This window comes from Haliaeetus leucocephalus, unplaced genomic scaffold (genome assembly GCF_000737465.1).
Source record: "Haliaeetus leucocephalus isolate CR32 unplaced genomic scaffold, Haliaeetus_leucocephalus-4.0 Scaffold184, whole genome shotgun sequence".
Classification (NCBI taxonomy): Eukaryota; Metazoa; Chordata; class Aves; order Accipitriformes; family Accipitridae; genus Haliaeetus; species Haliaeetus leucocephalus.
Window position 1 is genome coordinate 4,640,906 of NW_010972620.1, and position 19,415 is coordinate 4,660,320.

The following is a 19,415-nucleotide window of genomic DNA, read 5'->3' on the forward strand; positions in this document are numbered from 1 at the left end:
GGACGGCCGGGGTGGCTCCTGTGAGAAGCTGCTAGAAGCTTCCCCGGCTCCAAGCCCGACCTGCCTCTGGCCCAGGCTGAGCCCATCGGTGATGGTGGTAGCGCCTCTGGGAGAACAGAGTTCAGAAGGGGAACCTGCAGCGGAGAAAGGAGTGGAATGTGAGAGGAACCCCTCTGCAGATACTGAGGTCAGTGAGGAAGGAGGGGGAGGAGGTTGATGCCCCCGCAGCCTGTGGTGAAGTGGCAGGCTGTCCCCCCCCCAGGCCATGGAGGGGAGCAGATGCCCACCTGCAGCCCGGGGAGAGAGGAGCCCATGCCGGAGCAGGGGGATGCCCCCCAAGATGGCCGACACTCTGTGGGGAAGCCTGCACTGGAGCAGTCTGTGCCTGAAGGACTGCAGCCCACAGAAGGGACCCATGCTGGAGCAGTTCATGAAGAACTGCCGGCCGTGGGAAGGACTCACATTGGAGAAGTTCGTGGAGGATTGTCTCCCATGGGAGGGACCCCACGGTGGAGCAGGGGAAGAGTGAGGAGTCCTGCCCCCGAGGAGGATGAAGCGGCAGAGACAACGTGTGATGAACTGACCCCAACCCCCATTCCCCGTCCCCCTGCGCCGCTGCGGGGGAGAAGGTAGAGAAAATCAGGAGTGGAGTTGTGCCCGGGAAGGAGGGAGGGGTGGGGGGAAGGTGTTCTAAGGTTTGGTTTTATTTCTCATTACCCTATTCTGATTTGATCGGTAACAAATTAAATTGATTTGTTCCCCAAGTTGAGTCTGGGTTTTTCCCATGACCATAATTGGTGAGTGATCCCTCCCTGTCCTTATGTCGACCCACGAGCCTTTCAGTTTATTTTCCCCTCCCCATCCCACCGTGGGGAGGAGTGAGCTAGCGGCCTCATCGTGCTTTGTTGCTGGCTAGGCTTAAACCACAACAATAAAGAACAAATTAAACCTGATGCGCTGCCTTCTCATTAGTAAATAAAGATGGTGTTAGAACAACTTTTCAGTTCTTAAGGACAATAACTGCAACGATAGTTTCAAAGATCAAAACCAACATTGCAGTTTCATGGTGGATGGAATTCACAAGTGAACATACAGCACAAGGGTAATTTGACTAAATATTTGGTTTTACTGAAGGAACGTCTTCATTAATATCTAACTACTCCTTAATACTGCAGCTTTGTTCAGTGTTTGGAAAATACACCCACCATTTACAGCCTGTTGTTAAGAGCTCTGAGCACTGGTAAGCCCACAATACTCTGCTTAAGGAAATGCCCGAGATAGGAAAACTATGGAGACATCTGACTAAGGGTTACAACTTGCTAATGCTTTTCCAAAAAAAGAAACATGTGCTGCTGTAGCACTACTTTAAAAAGCTACTCTTGTACACTTGGAAGGCTGAAATCCTCACCTCTGTTTTGATTTCTGTGCTTAAGGAAGAGGCAAAGGAGAGCAAACCAGCTCTAGAAAGCCCAGTTACGGTGAGGGTAGAATTTTGCTACACACAGCAGCACATAAAATAGTCATAAGGTATCATTTTCAGTTTCTGGTGGGATTTTGTGCACGAAATACCAGGGTGACAGGCAGAAAAGATGAAATTCAGATAAGGCAGCAGGATCATTATTTTGAACAGCCACAGGAAACTACTTCAGATGGGAAGGACAGGGCAGGGAGAGAAGCTGTTTAAAGCCCCATCTACCCAATCTGTGGATAAGTTCCTCTTGGCAGGAGACTGCAGAATCTCTTGGAATAACAAGAAAATATCTTGGCCCCACTAGCAAATTTCACATGAAAGGCTCCTTTCCCTTGCCTTTTAAAACAACCTAATTGGTTGTTTCCTAGAGCAGTGAGTTTGTGACCACAGAAATCTCTACCGGGCAGTGCCTCCCTGGCTTCTAGCAAAATGTGCAAGTCCAGTGCAGTCACACAAATGCCATTATACCCATAAGCATCATAGATTTGTTTGCACATAGAATGTACAAGTCTGTGTACATACAGGCTCATTGTTTTAAGAATACTTCGGTAAAAGTTGGGGGTGAAGGTGTCATTTCAGAGGTGATGACTGAATGCAAGTAAACTTTCAGCGTTGTGATCTGAGGCAAATGCTCACTAAGATGCTGAGAGATGATGAGACCCTGCCTAAGCTTGATGACTTAGGCTTGGCAGAAGATTTAGATGCACTTTATAACAAGACACAGAAGTTGAAAAAATAAATTTGTTTGAATGTCTGTCAAATTCAGACTTACTGCATCAGGCGAAGCTGAATATATTTAATTTGGATGTAAATCAAAGAAAGTTAGCTGAGTTTTATAAGTAGTTTGTATAATTAAATATTTGAATAGATGAATAGACATGAGGAATAATCTTTAGCAAGGGGAGGGGCAGGGAAATCAACATAGCTACACTACTATTGCTGGGGCTCACCTATAGTAGATATGCCAGAATTTTTGGCACACGATGCTTTCGTTACAGATAAATCATTGTATCAATAAAAACATGATGAGCTGCATAAATAAGGGATTATCTTTGTAGGTATGTTGGTATTGGTCCTCGGTTGTACTGGTACACACAAGAAGCCTGTATTAGTACTCTGTATACGTATGTCCTAGTCAAAGCTGCAAAACTGTTATTCAAGTAAAACAATTGTAACAAAACAACTATATTTTTTTAGAAGCTGCTGTTAAAATATAGTTCAACCATAATCATTAAACAGGCCCCCATATACTGCAAACTCTGGCACAGTTTAGCCTCAGTAATGCAGCTAACAAACAGTGCTTCAAAGTGGAGCTCAATCCAGTGAGATCTATTCCAGTAGCTAAGCTTACTCTCGGATCTCTGCAATAAACTGAAGGCTAGAAGCAGTCTATGACTCATGCAGTACACCATTTCTCATCTCTCTCATGTGCAGAAATGGAATAAAACCAGATCTCTTGTTTTCAGACCACTGGGTAACCTTGAAGCTGGGGAGTCCTCATGACTGTACACTGTTTTACCAACCCTCAGGTCACTGAATGGCCGGCTGACATCCATGACTGCAGAGCCCTGTGGGAAAGGGAGTGTGAAATGAATAGTAATTGTTAATTAAAGGATTTTAATCAAGCTGTAACCCCTTACAGCAGATGCATTTCATAACTTCCACATCTATGTTCATATAAAGATTGACAGACAAACGCAGACTTGAAAGAAAAGATAAAATTTTTAATGTTTATTTTTCCATGAAAAAGCTTTACAAGGAGAAAGAGGTTTCACAGGAGATAGAGTACATTCTTTAATCACTGTTTATTTGTTGAATTGATATCTGAGGCTGACATTTCTTCTACAGTGTATTTATTTGTTCTCATAATATTACAGGACATTTACCTTTTATTTAAAAAGGATCATAATCCATGAATATTATTAAGAATGCTATTGGGCAATGCTGTATGTGAAGAATTTACACAATCTACATCAGCTGTAGATGAAGTGCCTGCAGTTTTAATTCTTTGCATATTTTGTAACAACAAATATAAAACACATCTTTTAAATGTTCAGATATTTGAAAGGCTTTGCATCACATGTAATGGAAAAACAGAGGTTTAGTATCTCAAAGAGCAGACAAAAATATTCCAATGTCCACAAAGCAACACTGAAGTTCTCAAGGAAGAAAAAAAAAATCCTTGTCTTTCCCCTTAAACCATATGGAGACATTTATTAAGGTGTTAAGTGCTCAGACACAACTTTCTTCACTAGTATTATACTGCTGGGATTTTTAGACATCCCAGAATCAGAACCTAGATGAAGTTATATGGTTTCACAGTGAAAGAACCTGGCCCTTCCTAGCTGCCTCTACACAACCTTCTGCCATTTAAAGAATCTTTGCTGATCTGTAGAACAGGGGAAAAAAAACCCAAACCAAAGACCAACCCTCCACCCCTCAAATACCAAGAAGCATCACCCTTGCCCTTTTAGATCAATGAATGTTTTGCCTTCCATCTCACTCATATCACAATTTCAGCAAGCTGTTTGAAATCTCCTTGCTCAGTTTGTTCTGAAGTGCACAAAAGAGGTTAGTTTCAGAAGTAAGGTCACAAGATTGAGAAAAAAAAAACATTTTAAAGTACTTCGCAAGAAGAGTAGCTTGAACAAAAAGCACCTTAATATCAACTTAATTAAAAAACATGAAGGAGAATGAAAACTCTTCACAGTTTCAGAATTAGTAGAATTAGTAGAATTAAAACCCCCTAAAACTTGCAAACCATGAAGGTCAAATACCGTATTTCAATCAGTATTCCAGCATTTCTGTAAAGATACACTTTCAAGTATTATTATGGAAGGCACTGATTTTTTCCTTCAGCCATCAGGATGTAATGAAGACAAAGGATTTCTGTCACATTGGGCTAAACTACTGGCCCTAACGATATTTGCCACTAACCTTGGAGCACCTGGATTTCACCCAGTCGCAGTTTTAGAACTACCTTATTTTTCTTTATTAATTTCTTTATAAAGTCACATAGATCCATCACAGGTTTTAATGATACAATGATTAATGTTACATCAATGGTAATGATTTACAGAAGAGAAAGTTTTAATTGCATTAATTCTCCTTTAAAAGTGAAATTGGGTAGTTTTGAAGTTAAATATTCAAAATATAAAACATTTAGCAATTCTGTTCCTCCACTTTACTATCAATTCAAAATTATTAAAATCTGGAAGCCAGCAATCTGATATAGGCAACTCTTGGGACAGATTCCTTTAATGTATGATTCAAACCCAGGTATTTCAGTTTAATCAAAAGCTTGAAAAACAAGCTCTTATTTTTTAAAAACATGAATGTATGATCAAATTTGGGATCATTGTCTTGCTTTCTATGAAGCCTGACAATTGCCAGATGGGTTGAGTTTCTCAATACTTCGTCAAAAGGGGAAATAATACAGTGTGGAATATTGCTCTGCTGAGGCATTGGTTGAGTACAGAGCATTAAATTAAGGTAGACTTATGAACAGATTTTTTACAAATGGGATTTCTTTAGCTCAAAATTGTCAGTGTTTCAAAGGAACTAGGCAAGAGTTTAAAAATACTTTCAATTCTTTTGCTTAGCCCTAGGGCCTGCAATTGGACAAAATTCTCTGGCATGCTTGAAAGCAACGGACCAACAAAGAGGTACATTAAGCAATAAGTAATTACAGCTACAAAACACTCCTTAAGTTATATCCAAGGTTTCCAGCTTTTCAGCTGCAACAAAAATCTGTTACACTCTGATAATTATTAAGCACAATCTGCAACACGACAGCAAATTACATAATAGCCGAAGTATCTAATCTATAGTATCAAAGTTTCCTGAACCCAAGAGCCATCAAAATCCCTGGATAGGCTACTCAAGTTTGATGGGATGTTCTGGGAGATCTAGAAAAAACTTCAGGACCTCACTGGACAGGGCCAGAGGTAAAGGTAAAAATTTTGACAGTAGCTGCATCAGTGTAAAGCTTGATGAAGCTGACCTGAGGACAATTCTAATGCTACCTAGAATCATGGGGGAGCATCCAGATAGGTCCTAGAATGCAGTAATTATTACCAGGTTATCTTAAGAGTACTAATGAATCAATTGATTGAAGATTTTTGCAGGAATAATAAGGGCAAAATTCTTCCCCTCTTTACAGAGCAAGATTTCATAGGCCGTAAATAGAAGTACACCTAGGAAGCAGGTAACCCCAGAAAGCCAGTATGCATGATGTCTATCCATTTTGAGAATCAGTGTTATGGGGTAGCTCACCCTGAAACCCTCACCTCATTTGCACCCTTTTGGAGTGAGCTGCCAGGTAACTTATCTTCACATGGGACAGCCCTATTGCACTTGCTGTTTACATCCCCAGCCCTAAAGGAGGGGTGGGACAAGAAGCTGGTGGAGGGAATTACCCTCCTTGCATCCCTCCATAGTAACAAGACACTGGCTGCATTTCATTCTTGGGGAAACTACAGGAGGAAAAGATAGACCCAAAACCCTAATCAAAATCCCCCATAATATTATGACAAAGAAACTAAGATAAACTTGGAAACACAATCGTAGGCATGCTGAATCCTGAACAGGAATGAATCCTAATCCTTAACGAGAGTAGTGGTTTTACGCATGATAGTACAAAAACCATAAAATATAGAACGGCTGCTTCTGATTGAAGTCGGTAGTCAAATTTGGTTATATGAACATAATGGAATGTAAAATATTAGAAATATAGTTTCTAAATTCATGATCTGTTGTAGAATACAAAGACAGATGTGGTAGTTTAATTAAGAAATAACCAGGTCCCACATTTTCAACAACTGTCTCCAACTAATTGTCACCATTCTTATACTTTCCCTGCTTGGGACAGAGAAGCTCCTCTAATACCTGACAAACTGATTTAAATGAAAATTATAATGATTAATTCTAAATACTAAATCTTTGCTAACATAAATAAGTAATTTTAATTGATTATATGAACAACTGAGCTGGCAGATTTGATTGGAGAGTTACTGGGGGGTGGTTGATAAGCTGCTGTGCATGGTAAATTCTCGTCAGGTAACACAACTGCAGCCTGGAGGAGACATATACACAATGTGTCACAGCATCTCTCGCACATTATACAAGGAAGAAAACTTACTTTTGAGTTGCAATACAAAGCTTATGAACACACTTCTGTGGGGGTTTAGCTGCAATGTGTCTTTGAGGTAAGTCTTAATGAGTAACAGTGATTTTAAAAAAATACAGATCTTACGAATGTACATAGATGTCTGCTATTGTCTGCTGAACTATAAGCCATTTTAAACTAGATATATCACTCATAACTCTACAAAGTCAGACATTTAAAGCTTCCATGTATATAGAAAACCTTGTTAGGAATAAAGAATTCAAGAGAATTTGTGGTCAATAATACAACTCCATTTCCTAAAATAAATAGTCAATAATTAAAGGAACAGAAGGACACGCCCCTGCATGAGAAGGAAAGTCCCTTCATTCTGATCATCACCCTCCTCTGAGCAAGAGATAAGGAATATGTTTTTCTTGACATTCTCACAAGAAATAGTTTTACTCATGGTTTGAGCTACAAGATTTGCCCATTGGAATAAAAAAAGTGCTTTAAGAATATATACAACATTACTGGAAGCCATATGCACCTTTTCTCAGGCTAAGCAGCTAAGGCATTTACATGATGCTATAAAACTACTTTCTCATGTATTACTCATCTGGTCTGTACTTGCTTTGTATCACATTACCACAGCATTATACAAACATAATACTCTACAAGTGGAAGACATGAGAGGCAAAACATGAACTATGAAGAATTGCATCCAGTAGAAAAGCCCAAAATGACATGTGAGCATCTAACACAAAAAGGAATCAACTAAAAATGTATGCACAAAATACGTGCCCATCAATAGATTTACACAGCCAGCATCCCTACCCTTCCTTCAACAGGAGGGAACAAACTACAGAAAGATACTACTGAATTCAAACAACATGAAAAAGCTATTAAAACACATTATGCTCCCTCTTGGAAACCACATTATCTTTTTCCTAGTCTAATGAAGAATATTGTACTGTAATTAAATAAATTTTCTGAAAACATCTCACAAAACTATTAATATATTCATTCAAAACCAAAAGCTGTTTCAGAAAAGGAAACACAACTAAAAACTGCAAATGCCACTGAACTTGTTTCCATTATACAATACAACCATGACCAATATTCTTTAGAGGTTTGCTCTAGTAATTTATTACTTTATTAAGGTCTGATGCAAACCCTATTAAAGTCAGTAGAAAGACATGTTTTGAAAAGGCCTCGAATTACATACTTTTACTGTAAGACACAAATCTGGGAGCGCTGAGCCATAGCAACCTGCTTAGAATTTTTATATCAGGAAACACTAATAAACTAAATTACCGTACAAAGAGATAGCAGTCATCAATGTATCTGATTCTTCAGTGTTTGGACAGAGTAGTAACATTTTCTATTTTTCTGAATCATATTTTGAAGATGCTTTCTGGTACTTAACTGAAATAAATTTCTGTAGCTTGTACATGCTATTCTGTTTGCCTGTCTGGTTACATTTATGGCACTTGTGGCTTTTCTATAAGAGCATCTTGTAAACCCTGGAGGAAGCAATGGAAATAGTATCCCTAAACATCATAAGCTTTAAAAACCCATGTTTTTCTAATTATGGAACATTCAAATGTCTGTATACCACAAGGGAAACAGAAGGAGTGACTCCAGGAATGAGTATGCTATTCCTTGGACAAACAAAACATTGCGTTAGGCTGTATGATCAAAGGCCAATCACAGTGAACACACAGACTGAGCGAGGAGCAGAAGAAACCTAGTAACCTCATCAGCAAGAACTGGAGCACACTGAGAATCAGCTGCTCCTAAGATGATGAAGGAGAACGATTAGAGAAGTGTCCTTGTGTGAAACCCACTAAGATGAGTCAGGAAAAGCACCTCTCCCTTGCAAACCAAGGAATTATTGCCTAAAAGGGTTTAGGACTTACTGGATGTGAGGGGAAAGCATTTTGGGACATACAGCTTTTCTCTGTAAATAGTGGGCTGTGTGTCTTTTTGAAATGGTATCACACCTTCTGCCTCTCCTTTAGCATAAAGCTATTACAGTCTAGTAGCAAGGAATGCTCTGAGGCTTTGTAGAAGGAGCAATAGTAGCACAGATACAGTATACCACCCCCCACTCCCCTAGTTCTTATAAGATTCAGTCATCTGGCACAAGACATGGACTTAAAAAGACAAAGAAAAAACTGGTTCAAACAGATAGATTCCTGTTCTCCACTAGTAAAGCTGAAACTGTTTTCCTTGAAATACAATTGTTTAAAATTCGGCTACAACTAAATATTTAAAGGTCCTTTACAGTTTGATCCTGGACTTCAGCTTGATGTTTATGCAACAGTTTTCCTAGTACCTTCTATTGCCTTTTCCCCATAAGCTTATAGTGGTTCTGAGTGTGTCTTGAAACTTGAAAACAAAAAGGGTATGACATTTAAACACACATTTATATATGTACGTTTAGCTAGAAAACGTATCTACAACACCGTATTTAAACACTACACGCTATAGTTAAACAAAGTTAAGAATACATAGACTTTCCCCTACAGCAATACATAAATTAAAAAGTATCAATAAGAAAACAGATCTATTGACTTTTTTTTTTTGAATACTGGAATACAGGCAGAATTTGATGATCTCATCCAACTGAAAGAGACAAATATAATGTAATTCTAGTTGAAAATGAGAGAAAAAAATTAATCTGCTAAATTATATGTTCAAGATAACTGTAACAGTTTGGTTTGTTATTCTGAACTTCTGAAACTAATGCTTTTTTTTTTCAGTAAGCAACAGAAAATTTGTGAGCTAGCTGGAAGCTTATCTAAGATTTCCTGGCTACTATCCAAAGTAAACACAAACAAAAAATTCTGAAAGAGCGAGTTGTAAAGTGTAAAAAATGGTAAAAGCCCAAATCAGTTTCTTTACCTTCATACTTCCAATAGCATTTGCAATCTGTGAACAAAGTAGCAAAGCTTTCTCCTTCTTCAAAATGGCATGTGAGAATTGAGAGGCTTACCCAAAGGAGCTGAAACACTGAATTAGAAAAATTGCTTAAAAAACAAACACGAGAAAAATAACAGCTCAGCCCTTGCCTTGCTGACAGGTGAGATAATAACCATTTCTGGTACCACAGAGAACTTGCAGATAGACTGGCATTTCAATGGAAGGAAAAACCACACCAGTCCATGTGGTTCCCTTAAAACAAAAGCCTCTCGGGTTCATGACCAACATTTCAGTCAGCCTTTAAGTAAGAAAGAGCAACAACAAACCATACTGGGGATTTACTTAGAGATGTCATGAACAATGGTGACTGTTTTAGAAAAGACCATACAAAAATTCTTTCACTACTGTATATTATATGCAAAAATACTAACTTCAAACTTAAAACTAAGTCATCTTCTCAGAACCGAACCTCATGACCAGTGCACGGAGCCTTATCCAATTACCACTTAAGCACTGTGGAAACGCTTTCAGTTCAAGTAAAAAACTTGCACCCCCTCCTGGATTCCTGCTACTTACTATGGCAAATTGAAGGAGTTTTACTTGCAAAACACTTAACCACCAAAGGCAGAGTTCTGTAATACAGTTTTAAAGCACCTTACTCAGAGATTAGGTTACCAGTTTCCTAGCAAAAGCTCAGAACCTCTAAACATGAATGCAAATAATCCATTATTAAATGTATAGTTCTGGTTCAGTGGCCACTATTACAAATAGGGGAATTAACATTGACTTCAAAAGACTCTGAATCAGCCTTCAAGAGTATAATATTCTTCTTAATATTATGTATTTTCAAGATGGAAGTATTCAGACAAGTCTTTACAGAGAAATCATAAAAGTAGGAAGTGATTTACCCTGCTTGAAATGGCTGACATTTAATTTTTTCAGTTTAGATATTCAACCATTACCTACCACTTACTATAAAATGTAAATTGGTATGTATCAGAAAAACTCCAGCATGGTTTTGTGGTGTGGTTTTTTTTTTCTGTATAAACATAGACATTAGAGAGAGGCACATTCTTTGCTAGAAATCAGCATGAAATTCTTCTGTAGGAACTTGAACACTTCCTTTTACAGAAATTTCTCCATTAAACTATGCACTTCATATAAGGCGGTCATATCTAGTTAAGCAAAACACTTGGTTTGCATAAAATTAGAGCTGCACCTAGTTTAAGATGTATTTTCAAAATACATGTGTCATAAATGCCATTACAGAAAAATAAGCAAGATACTTCTTTTACAGCCTGGAGAAAGAAACTATTCGTTTTAACATTCTATTAAAATTTATAAGGGCACAAAAGGAATTTGTAACTGTTAGTCCAAAATGATCTACTTATTCTAACATTATGTACAGTGCAAAGAACTTCTTACAGTAACATCACAAAGTAACACCAGCTCTTTCAAAAGGACTCTAAAAATTGTTGCTCATTGCTTAGAATGGCATACATCCAACATATTCACAATTGGCAACAGAGTCTAGAGTATTACAATATTACTGCTGTTACTGTAATGAAAAGAAATGAGGTTGTGATGATAAATTTTCACATTAAGCTGTAGGGAACTCTACTTCATTTTACCAAGTATATTATTTCTTAGCTTTGTCATAAGCTCCAGGAAAATGAACAATGGAGAAAAGTTTTTCTCCTACAAAATGGTGGATAGTAAAATAAAGTATGAAATCAGCTGGCTTTGGGTTAGTTGGTTAAAAAAGCATGTATCAGTTCAACTTGAGTCAAGCTGCCTTGGTTTGTACTAGCTATCTGTAAAGGCTGACTGAATGAGACTCCTTTCATCATACAGGCATTGCTACCTTTGCTGCAATAGTAGAGGCACGCTTTGACAGCCAGGATAGCTTCAGCTGACAGACAGCTCCTGGGTAACTGAAAGGGAATGATAATCTGACAGGAAACATCTTTTATTTCTCCAGACAGACACTGTCCTTGAAGCAACCAGGTATTATCTGTAAAAGAAGAACAAGTTTTATCATTAGGATATTTAACACCATGTCTGAAACCTACAGAAAACACTAATTCTACCTATAGGACAACTTAGACTTTCATTCCATATGCAACATTAGGGGAGATTTCCTTCCTGATTTTTCCAGTCATGGACAAAAAAAAAAAAAAAAAAAAAGTAATTATGGCATTCCCAAACAGAAGTGTTGGTTTTACAAGTGGGTTGCTGCAGTTTAGCAATGTTCAGGCTGACTGTTACAACAGAACTTGAGTTTCACATTTATTTAAATATTTAAGAGTATGTGAACTGAACTGCACAATAAATGTACCCAGCTCATTGCACTGTACTCTGCATTTTACTGTGAGATGGATAAAGTGCTCTTTTTGGCATTTTTCAGAAAATAACTAAAAGTTGGCTCTAGAATTTATGAGCTTGAAATGACTTGTTGAGTTTAGGTTGCTTATGTTCTCCAAATTTACTAACCCTTGAAGCTATCACATATATCTTTACTTCAACAATATTTGGAGATTCTCTAGGCCAAAAAGTGTGCCGACTCTCCTGGAAATAGTCTATTTGTACTCCAAAAGCACAAACTGGGATGAGAAACTACTTTAAATCATGAGGCATATAAACAAATCGCAGTGCCTGTACAGTATTTGTTGACTGCTTTTAAAAGCAGAAATATGCACATATGAATGATAACAAAATAGGTTCAAAGTGGTTAGGTATAATTGTACCTCAAATACTTTTTGGAAGAGACAAAAGCAAAAAAAAAGGAATCTCTTTCAGGAATATCCTTCAGCTTCATGGTGAGCTTTCTCCCAGAGACAGACAGTAGGGTTGCGTGGCGGTGTGCTCCCCGCTCACCCCAACCTGACCTGGCCTGTATTTCCCATAATCCTGCTCAAGTGATAACCACCAGTGGCGCTTGTAATGATGCATCTGGTCATGATTGCTGATCTGGCTCAAAGTGGATTTGGGGGAGACAGATAACAATAGCCAAGGGCTAGTTCGAACAATGCGCCCACCTAACCACAGTGCTGGACAAATCTGGAAGAAGCTAACATCTGTAGTCAGTATGCAAATATGACTACGAGTCAATTATCTTACTCCATAAAGAGTGGACAGCCCAGGGCCTATTGAGCTCTCCTGCACGGCAGTGGGCTGCACGCCAGGATCTCCCCTCAAGTAGGCTGAGAGATTCCTTGCCGCAACAGATTCTGGATAAGTGATTAATAGCATGCTAAACTTTGAAATTTTAGCTAAGTGATATAAAGGATTGATTGCATGCATATAGTCCTTTAGACATAAACTGCTGACCAAGTCTGGGACTAGGAGTGGATCCAGCCGCACCTAAACTCCCCTCTGGGAAGGAGTTTAGAAAGCAAGGGGGTCCTTTCTGAACCTCATGACTCAATGGGAGGGTCTTCCTGACAGTTTTGTCTGACCCTGTCCTCTATGCTGTAAGTATCAAGTGAACCTTGCCATCAAATCATGTTAAACCACTGTGGTATTTACTATCAAACCTTGTTAAATCGCTCTTTTACATCAATAAACATATTGCTACTTTGCTCTTACAAGTTAAGTGCTTCACTCCATCCCTGACAGGCTGGGATAAGCTGATCATAGAGACAGTGGAGAGAGCAAGCATCTAACGGGGATCAGTACCTCTGCAAACCCTCACTGGCAGCTTGTTCCAAGAAAGTTAAAAAAAAACCCCACCAACCAAACAAAAAACCGGCAGCATGTATTAATTCAAGCAAAAAGCAGCCTATCAGGTGTTTTTTTTAAATCTTCACAGGCCAGCTCTTAAATGTATCAACTCTAAATAACATGTATTCCATCTCAAGGTCAAATGGGAACACAGGACTGGGAGGGACACACTGATTCATCAGACTGAGATCCCTTGTATTGCAGGCACATCATGATATAACCCTCTTTGTATCCTACCCACTCCTGTTCAACTGATAAAACAACACAGGCACTTTACCTTCTGCTGTGATAAACCAGGAATTGGGTGCTTCTTCATTCAGTTTTGAATCTGGAGGAAGAGTCAACTTTAATAAAAACTGAATTGTCTGGCCAGGAGCTACAGTTAGCGAAGGAAGTTGAAGAACTGGTGCAGATTTAGGCAGTTTTGGAAGGTTTGTTATTTTATCCTTTTGCACAGGCAGGTTATCTGGAACATCACATGCTTCTGGATTCAGGATAGGCAACTATCGGTAGAAATCAAACAATATATTTATTTTTATTTGTACCAAAAGCAAGTAGGCTTTCAAAATACAATCGCAGTTTCAAAGCTGACATGGACTAGGAAAACTAAACGCATGATAATATGGCTATTGGACTCAAACTTTCTGACAGAGTGCCACAATACTACAATGACAAAGAAAAAGGGAAGGACAAAATGATTTTTTTAAAATGAAAAAGATAAAACTGATTAATCCAAATAAAAATAATATTTACTATTAACACCATAAAATCTGCAACTAAAATGTTAACAGTTGCATTATATTTTTACTTTAAACAAAGTTTATAGGTATTTTCTTCTAATCTGGTAGTAAATTGCATGCTTCAGTAATAAAATCCAAGATTTTAACCATGCAGATTGCACACTAAAGTAAAGGATAATTTCCCAGAAAAGCCACCAACATGGTATATGATATGAAAATTTAAACACACATTAAGATTGTGTACTATTAAATGCAAGAAACATAGAAGACAGTTGGACCATTACGTCATATATATATATATGTGTGTGTGTGTGTGAAAACTTTAAGACATAGTGCCATAGTAAGACAGACAGGAGTACAAATTTATTTGCCTTCATGTTTATAAGCAAATACAACAGTGCTCAATTATGACAGTGGTTTTGATTCGACAACTTGGAAGCCCACTATGTATCCCGCTTTAAGTCACTGACCTCCCTAAATCATCTCTTACAGCTTAATTACAGGACTTGGTAATCGATTTTAACTTCCATTTGTTACATAGTGCTCATGAAATGCTTTTCATACTGAAAAAGTGGGCTCTATTTTTTAATAACTCATGTTTCTGCATTGTTCTTTTCTAGAGGATCATCGCTTTCTGTTTTCATGCAAAAGTTGCCCTTCCAAAGACTAAGGCTTTCAACAACTGTGCTAACAGGCAATGTTTATTTGCCAGATAATCACAAAACATTTTGTGAATATAGCTACTGTATCCAAAAAGTTTATAAGCTATATGATTTTTATACCACTTGCCAGAGTCTGTAATAGTAATTCATATCAAGAAACACCATTATCAGCCTGTTTAATAAGTATTACTTGCCATGGAAAGAATTTTTGTTTCCAAATCCAGAACTTTAATCTGATGATTATTTGTGTCTGCAACATACATCAAGCGGCCATTTTCTTCAACACACAAACCTCCTGGTTCATTAAAAGTTGACTGTGCAAAGCTGGAACCAATAACATCGCTTGCTTCTCCTGTGCCTGCCAGGGTAGCACAGTTCTTCATCTTGGGATCTACAACCTTAATCTAAGATAAACAAAGACACAAAAAAACTTTACTGAAAAAAACCCACCAGGATTTAGAAGTTCTGCATTACCTTATGCCCCATTTTCAGAAACCAGCACTATAACTTAGAGTACCTTAGCTACCAAGTGTGTGTCCTAGAAGCTAAGTTATCATACTTTACCAAATGACATGTCCCATCTTCCTCACCCCCCACTCCCTGCTGGACTTCACTTCTTTCTTTGGTCTTTATTCAGTGCTCCCTTTCATAATTTTGAAGGCACCTACCCCTCTGGTATAAAAGTATGCTGAATGGCTTGTTTTTCTAATGTTTGTTGCCCTTCTGGAAACATTTGCAAGATAGTAAGACCATAACAAAACTGGCAGGCTAACTTCTGTATAATTTTTTTCCTAAAAATAGATGAAGTTTTTTTTTTCTTTAAGTAATAGCAAAAAAGTTTATAATGTTTTATACAATACCTGAAGCAAAATTTCATTTGCCACATAATTTTCAATAAGCATTTAGTGTTATATACTTTATTCTTCAAATTAAAACAAATTATTTTTCTTTTAATGCATTTAATCAATGTACAGTTAACAACCTTCTAGACATGGAAGCCTATACAACATCACGTAAGAACAATCACACAAAACAATCTCTCATCTCAGACCTCCACGGAGGCAACCCACAATACTTCTTCTCAAAACTTGGGTGGCTTTTTTAAGGGAAAAGCAAGTCCTCTAGTTCTCCCAGTTTTGTCAAACCTGCAGTATTCCTGACTAAGCACTCCCAGCTCTTTTGCTGTAGTTCAGCATCTTTGGGAAGATACAAGGAAAGGGTCTTTAGACTGAACTGTAACTTGGCACTTCAAATTCACCTTCCCTAAAGGACCATCATATCAATACGGCAGCATGTGACAGCAAAACAATAGTAAAGAGAAGGACCCATAAGGGAATGAAGAAAAGAAAAAGAACCCACAAAGGAACTCATATCATTTGTTTCCTCAGCTTAACCGCACCAAGCACAATCTTTGTATGTTCCTGAAGTAATCCTTCGTAGCAGTAAAAATTGCAAAGCCTGTATATATCAAGCTACTATATGCTTACCTTATGATTATAGGAATCTGCCACATAGAGCAGTTTTCTCTTCTTGTCCCACGTTACTCCTAAGGGATGCTGCAGCTTTGCATTTATGCCCGCTCCATCCACATCACCAAAGGCAAACAAATTCTGAAAAAGTATTTTATTAAATTAATACATTTGATTATTCAACGTTGACATGAATTTAAATGATTGTAATTAAATGGAAATTCACTGACTTAAAAAAAAAAATCAAGACAACTTCAAAACAAGGATACTGAAAACTGGGAAGTGAGGATGCTAACAATGGAAATGGAAACTCTCACATTTAAGTTCTCAGTACGAATCTAGCTGGCTTTAATGACCACACAATGCTGAATCAAGTTGGCTATTTTAAAAATAAGTGAAGTAATTTGTTATCTGAGGAGCAACAATCTGCACTACAACCTCAGTGTCACAACTGGCACACATTTGCATTCCAAGCAGTGAAGTTAAGAAATTGATGGCCATGGAAACTGATTTACCCTCTCACCCCAAAAGTGGTTCCTCCAGGTCAGGCTTGAGGAATATTAGTAGGGCAGTGTGGGGAAGTTTGAAGTGATTACCAATGGATCTCTCTCTCCTCCTACAAGGTGCTTCACTGCTCCGTCTTTCAGAGAGATGGTTCGCACAGTGCTGCTCTCGCTATCTGCTACAAAAAGGCAGTTCCATGGTTCCTCAGAAGCCAGAGAGATACCTGAAGGCTGTGCAAAGCCAGCCTTATGTGGGTATGCGTTGTTTCTGTTCTCTTCATTTCCGCTCCCAGCGAATCGAAGGCAGACTCCTTTCTTTAAATCACTAAAGGCAAATAGTACCCGAGTTCAAGAATGAGTCTGAAATACTTCAGACACTATGCATAAACAGAAACTACAGGACAAGCACTTCTGAGTTATAAAACCAACTGTACCACAGCACAAGGAATTATTCAATGCCTTTGTGCTAACTTTTATTTCACCTTAGTATGTCATTCATCGCTAGACAATTCAGCAAATGCAATGAAAAGTAACATACAATTATATGAATGTACCTTACCAAGTCATAGTTTTATAGCATAAGTAGCATCTTTCATTTCTCTAACAGATGTGGGAAAAAGCAGGCAGACTTTAAAGGACACACGCCTTTTAAGTCTGAACAGAAGCAGCAAGCTTCAAGCTAAGGACAGTCAAGAAAAATTATTTTTAGTTTAATTTGATTATCTCTCTCTTTGGGATTTGAAAGCTGTTTATCAAGACAAACAGCAATTTCACATGTCTCTTATTACAGTTGCTTACCTTCCCTTTGGTAGTTTTCCACCTTCCAACATCAGTGCCCACACCTGATGAGTGCCTGCCATTGCTATCCATAAAACATCACCTTCCTGGGTCCCTGAAACTTTTAAAAATGTATGTATAAAAACAGATGAAAAAAAACCACTTTGGGAATGTTTTATAAAACAAAGAAATCAACAAACCAACCCTGCTGTCCCCCCTAGTCCAGCTCACTTGCCATGGGGAATTAAAAAAAAACCCAATGAAAAAACAGAGCAAGAGAAGGACAGAAAGAATGTCTTAATCTACCAAAAACCTCTGCTATTTTTCTTCTGTTCTCTTCCTAAGGATATAAAAATTGTGCTTTTAATATCCCTGCCTGATAAAGGCAATGCTTCAAATGGGATTTGCTCTTTGCAACATCTTCCTATTGGGTCCATGTTTCACCTGTTATTTTTGGATTCATACTGGCCAACAAATATGTACATATCTTTGCTAAGTATGGTTTTGGGAGGTGCGGGGGATGTGTTTGGTTTCGTGTTTTTTTTTTTTTTTAAACTATGCTAATGACAAAATTAGATATTCCAAAAAACTACTGGCAGTTGCTTACAGGTTTTGAGAGAAATAACCATGGCAGTACCATTGTACAATATATACAGAGTACATAATGGTTTTAAGAAAAGGGTAACTGATGCTTGCGTGTCATGTAGGTTTATGCTCTGGAGAGCAACAACTGCTGTTTATTCAAACATTAGATGTGATGTGGGCAATTGCTAATTTCCCCCTGCACTAGCCATCCAGTTTCCAAGCTGTTCTCCCTATGCACATGTACATGTGGTATCACAAATGCAAGATGCAGATCTGCGGAACAGTGACCTGATCAAGAGGTGTTCAGGTATGTGTCAAGCATCTAGTTTTTTCAACTCAAAGTATAAAACTACTATTCACCAATCCAAATCTATAAATTACACAAAGTTTGCCTCGGTAATACTTCACAAATAAAATTATCCAAATGGAAAGCAAAGAACATATAAGTGCTCTATAGCTTTAAACATAACACATTACAGCATAAGAAGGAATGCATGAAGACAGGTTCTGAATGACCATTAAAAAACCCCACAAAACCAACAACCCAAACCCAAAAGAAATTTACTTATCTTGGCCTTTTCTGAAAATCTTAAGGAACAGAAAGTTGACATTTAAAAACTGCATTAAAATGGGGATGCTGTTATCTAACACCATACTAGTCTATGCACACTGTATACAACTGTCCCATCTAGTCAGAGACAACAGTAAAATGTTTTTCTAAATGAATGTATCAGGTATTGGAATAACTATTAGCCAGTCAACAGAAAAATACTTTCAAATTGCTCACTGAAACTTTTTATTCACATGAACTTATAAAACATTATGTATCTTATAACTGTTCCTGCAAACAACCTAATGGATACCTCTCCCCCTCATATTTTGGAGTTTCAAAATAAAAGCAATTATATGCAAAATGCTTGCAAGCATTTTAAACCTGCGAATTTAGTCCAAATCAGTCTTCCTAAAATGAAATTACCACCATCCCCCCAACTGAGATCCTGCTGTTTTAATTCTAATCCTAAACCTTTCCTACATTACACCTGCAAGAGGGGGAAAAAAAGCATCCTTCTGTCTCCAAAATCAATTTCCTCATACTGTGAGCCCTCTTCAGAGTAGTACTGGTATGATTTTAACACAGTTTATCTTCAGCCTTTTCTGTTTCTTGGATCAAGATACAAGTTTCCAAGACTGTGATCAAAGGAACTCTTCTGACTCTCTCCTGCACGTCCACACGGCTCCATGTTTTTACACAAGCTAGAGCTCCGAGAATAAAAGTCAAACTTCCAAAGCACCTATAAGTTTTTTGTTGAGCAGAAAGGTTTACAAAATGAGTTGGAAAACGCACATTTTATGAGTCACCAGAGATGTTACCAAAGTACTCCCCCCCTATGAAATCACCTTTGATTAGAGCTTGTTTCTAAGAGAATTAAATTCAGAAAATGGCCTATGAAAT

General features: G+C 38.0%; 1 protein-coding gene across 4 annotated transcripts in view; it reads right to left on the bottom strand.

The window, feature by feature from the left end:
• Window positions 1-1,937: 1,937 nt before the first annotated feature.
• Window positions 1,938-19,415, bottom strand: part of NHLRC2 (NHL repeat containing 2) — a 38,980-nt gene continuing 21,502 nt past the window's right edge. The window contains exons 6-13 of one of the 4 annotated variants that reach the window (XM_010564725.1): window positions 17,399-17,498; window positions 16,694-16,925; window positions 16,116-16,238; window positions 14,823-15,032; window positions 13,504-13,729; window positions 11,368-11,517; window positions 9,486-9,593; window positions 1,938-3,039 (exon numbers count right to left, since the gene is read on the bottom strand). In XM_010564725.1, the coding sequence (XP_010563027.1) occupies window positions 3,002-3,039; window positions 9,486-9,593; window positions 11,368-11,517; window positions 13,504-13,729; window positions 14,823-15,032; window positions 16,116-16,238; window positions 16,694-16,925; window positions 17,399-17,498 (1,187 nt within the window). In that variant the 3' untranslated portion in view covers window positions 1,938-3,001. Of the gene's footprint in view, window positions 3,040-9,155; window positions 11,518-13,503; window positions 13,730-14,822; window positions 15,033-16,115; window positions 16,239-16,693; window positions 16,926-17,398; window positions 17,499-19,415 lie in introns of those variants that run through there. The other 3 variants (XM_010564727.1, XM_010564723.1, XM_010564726.1) reach the window with 3 other exon arrangements.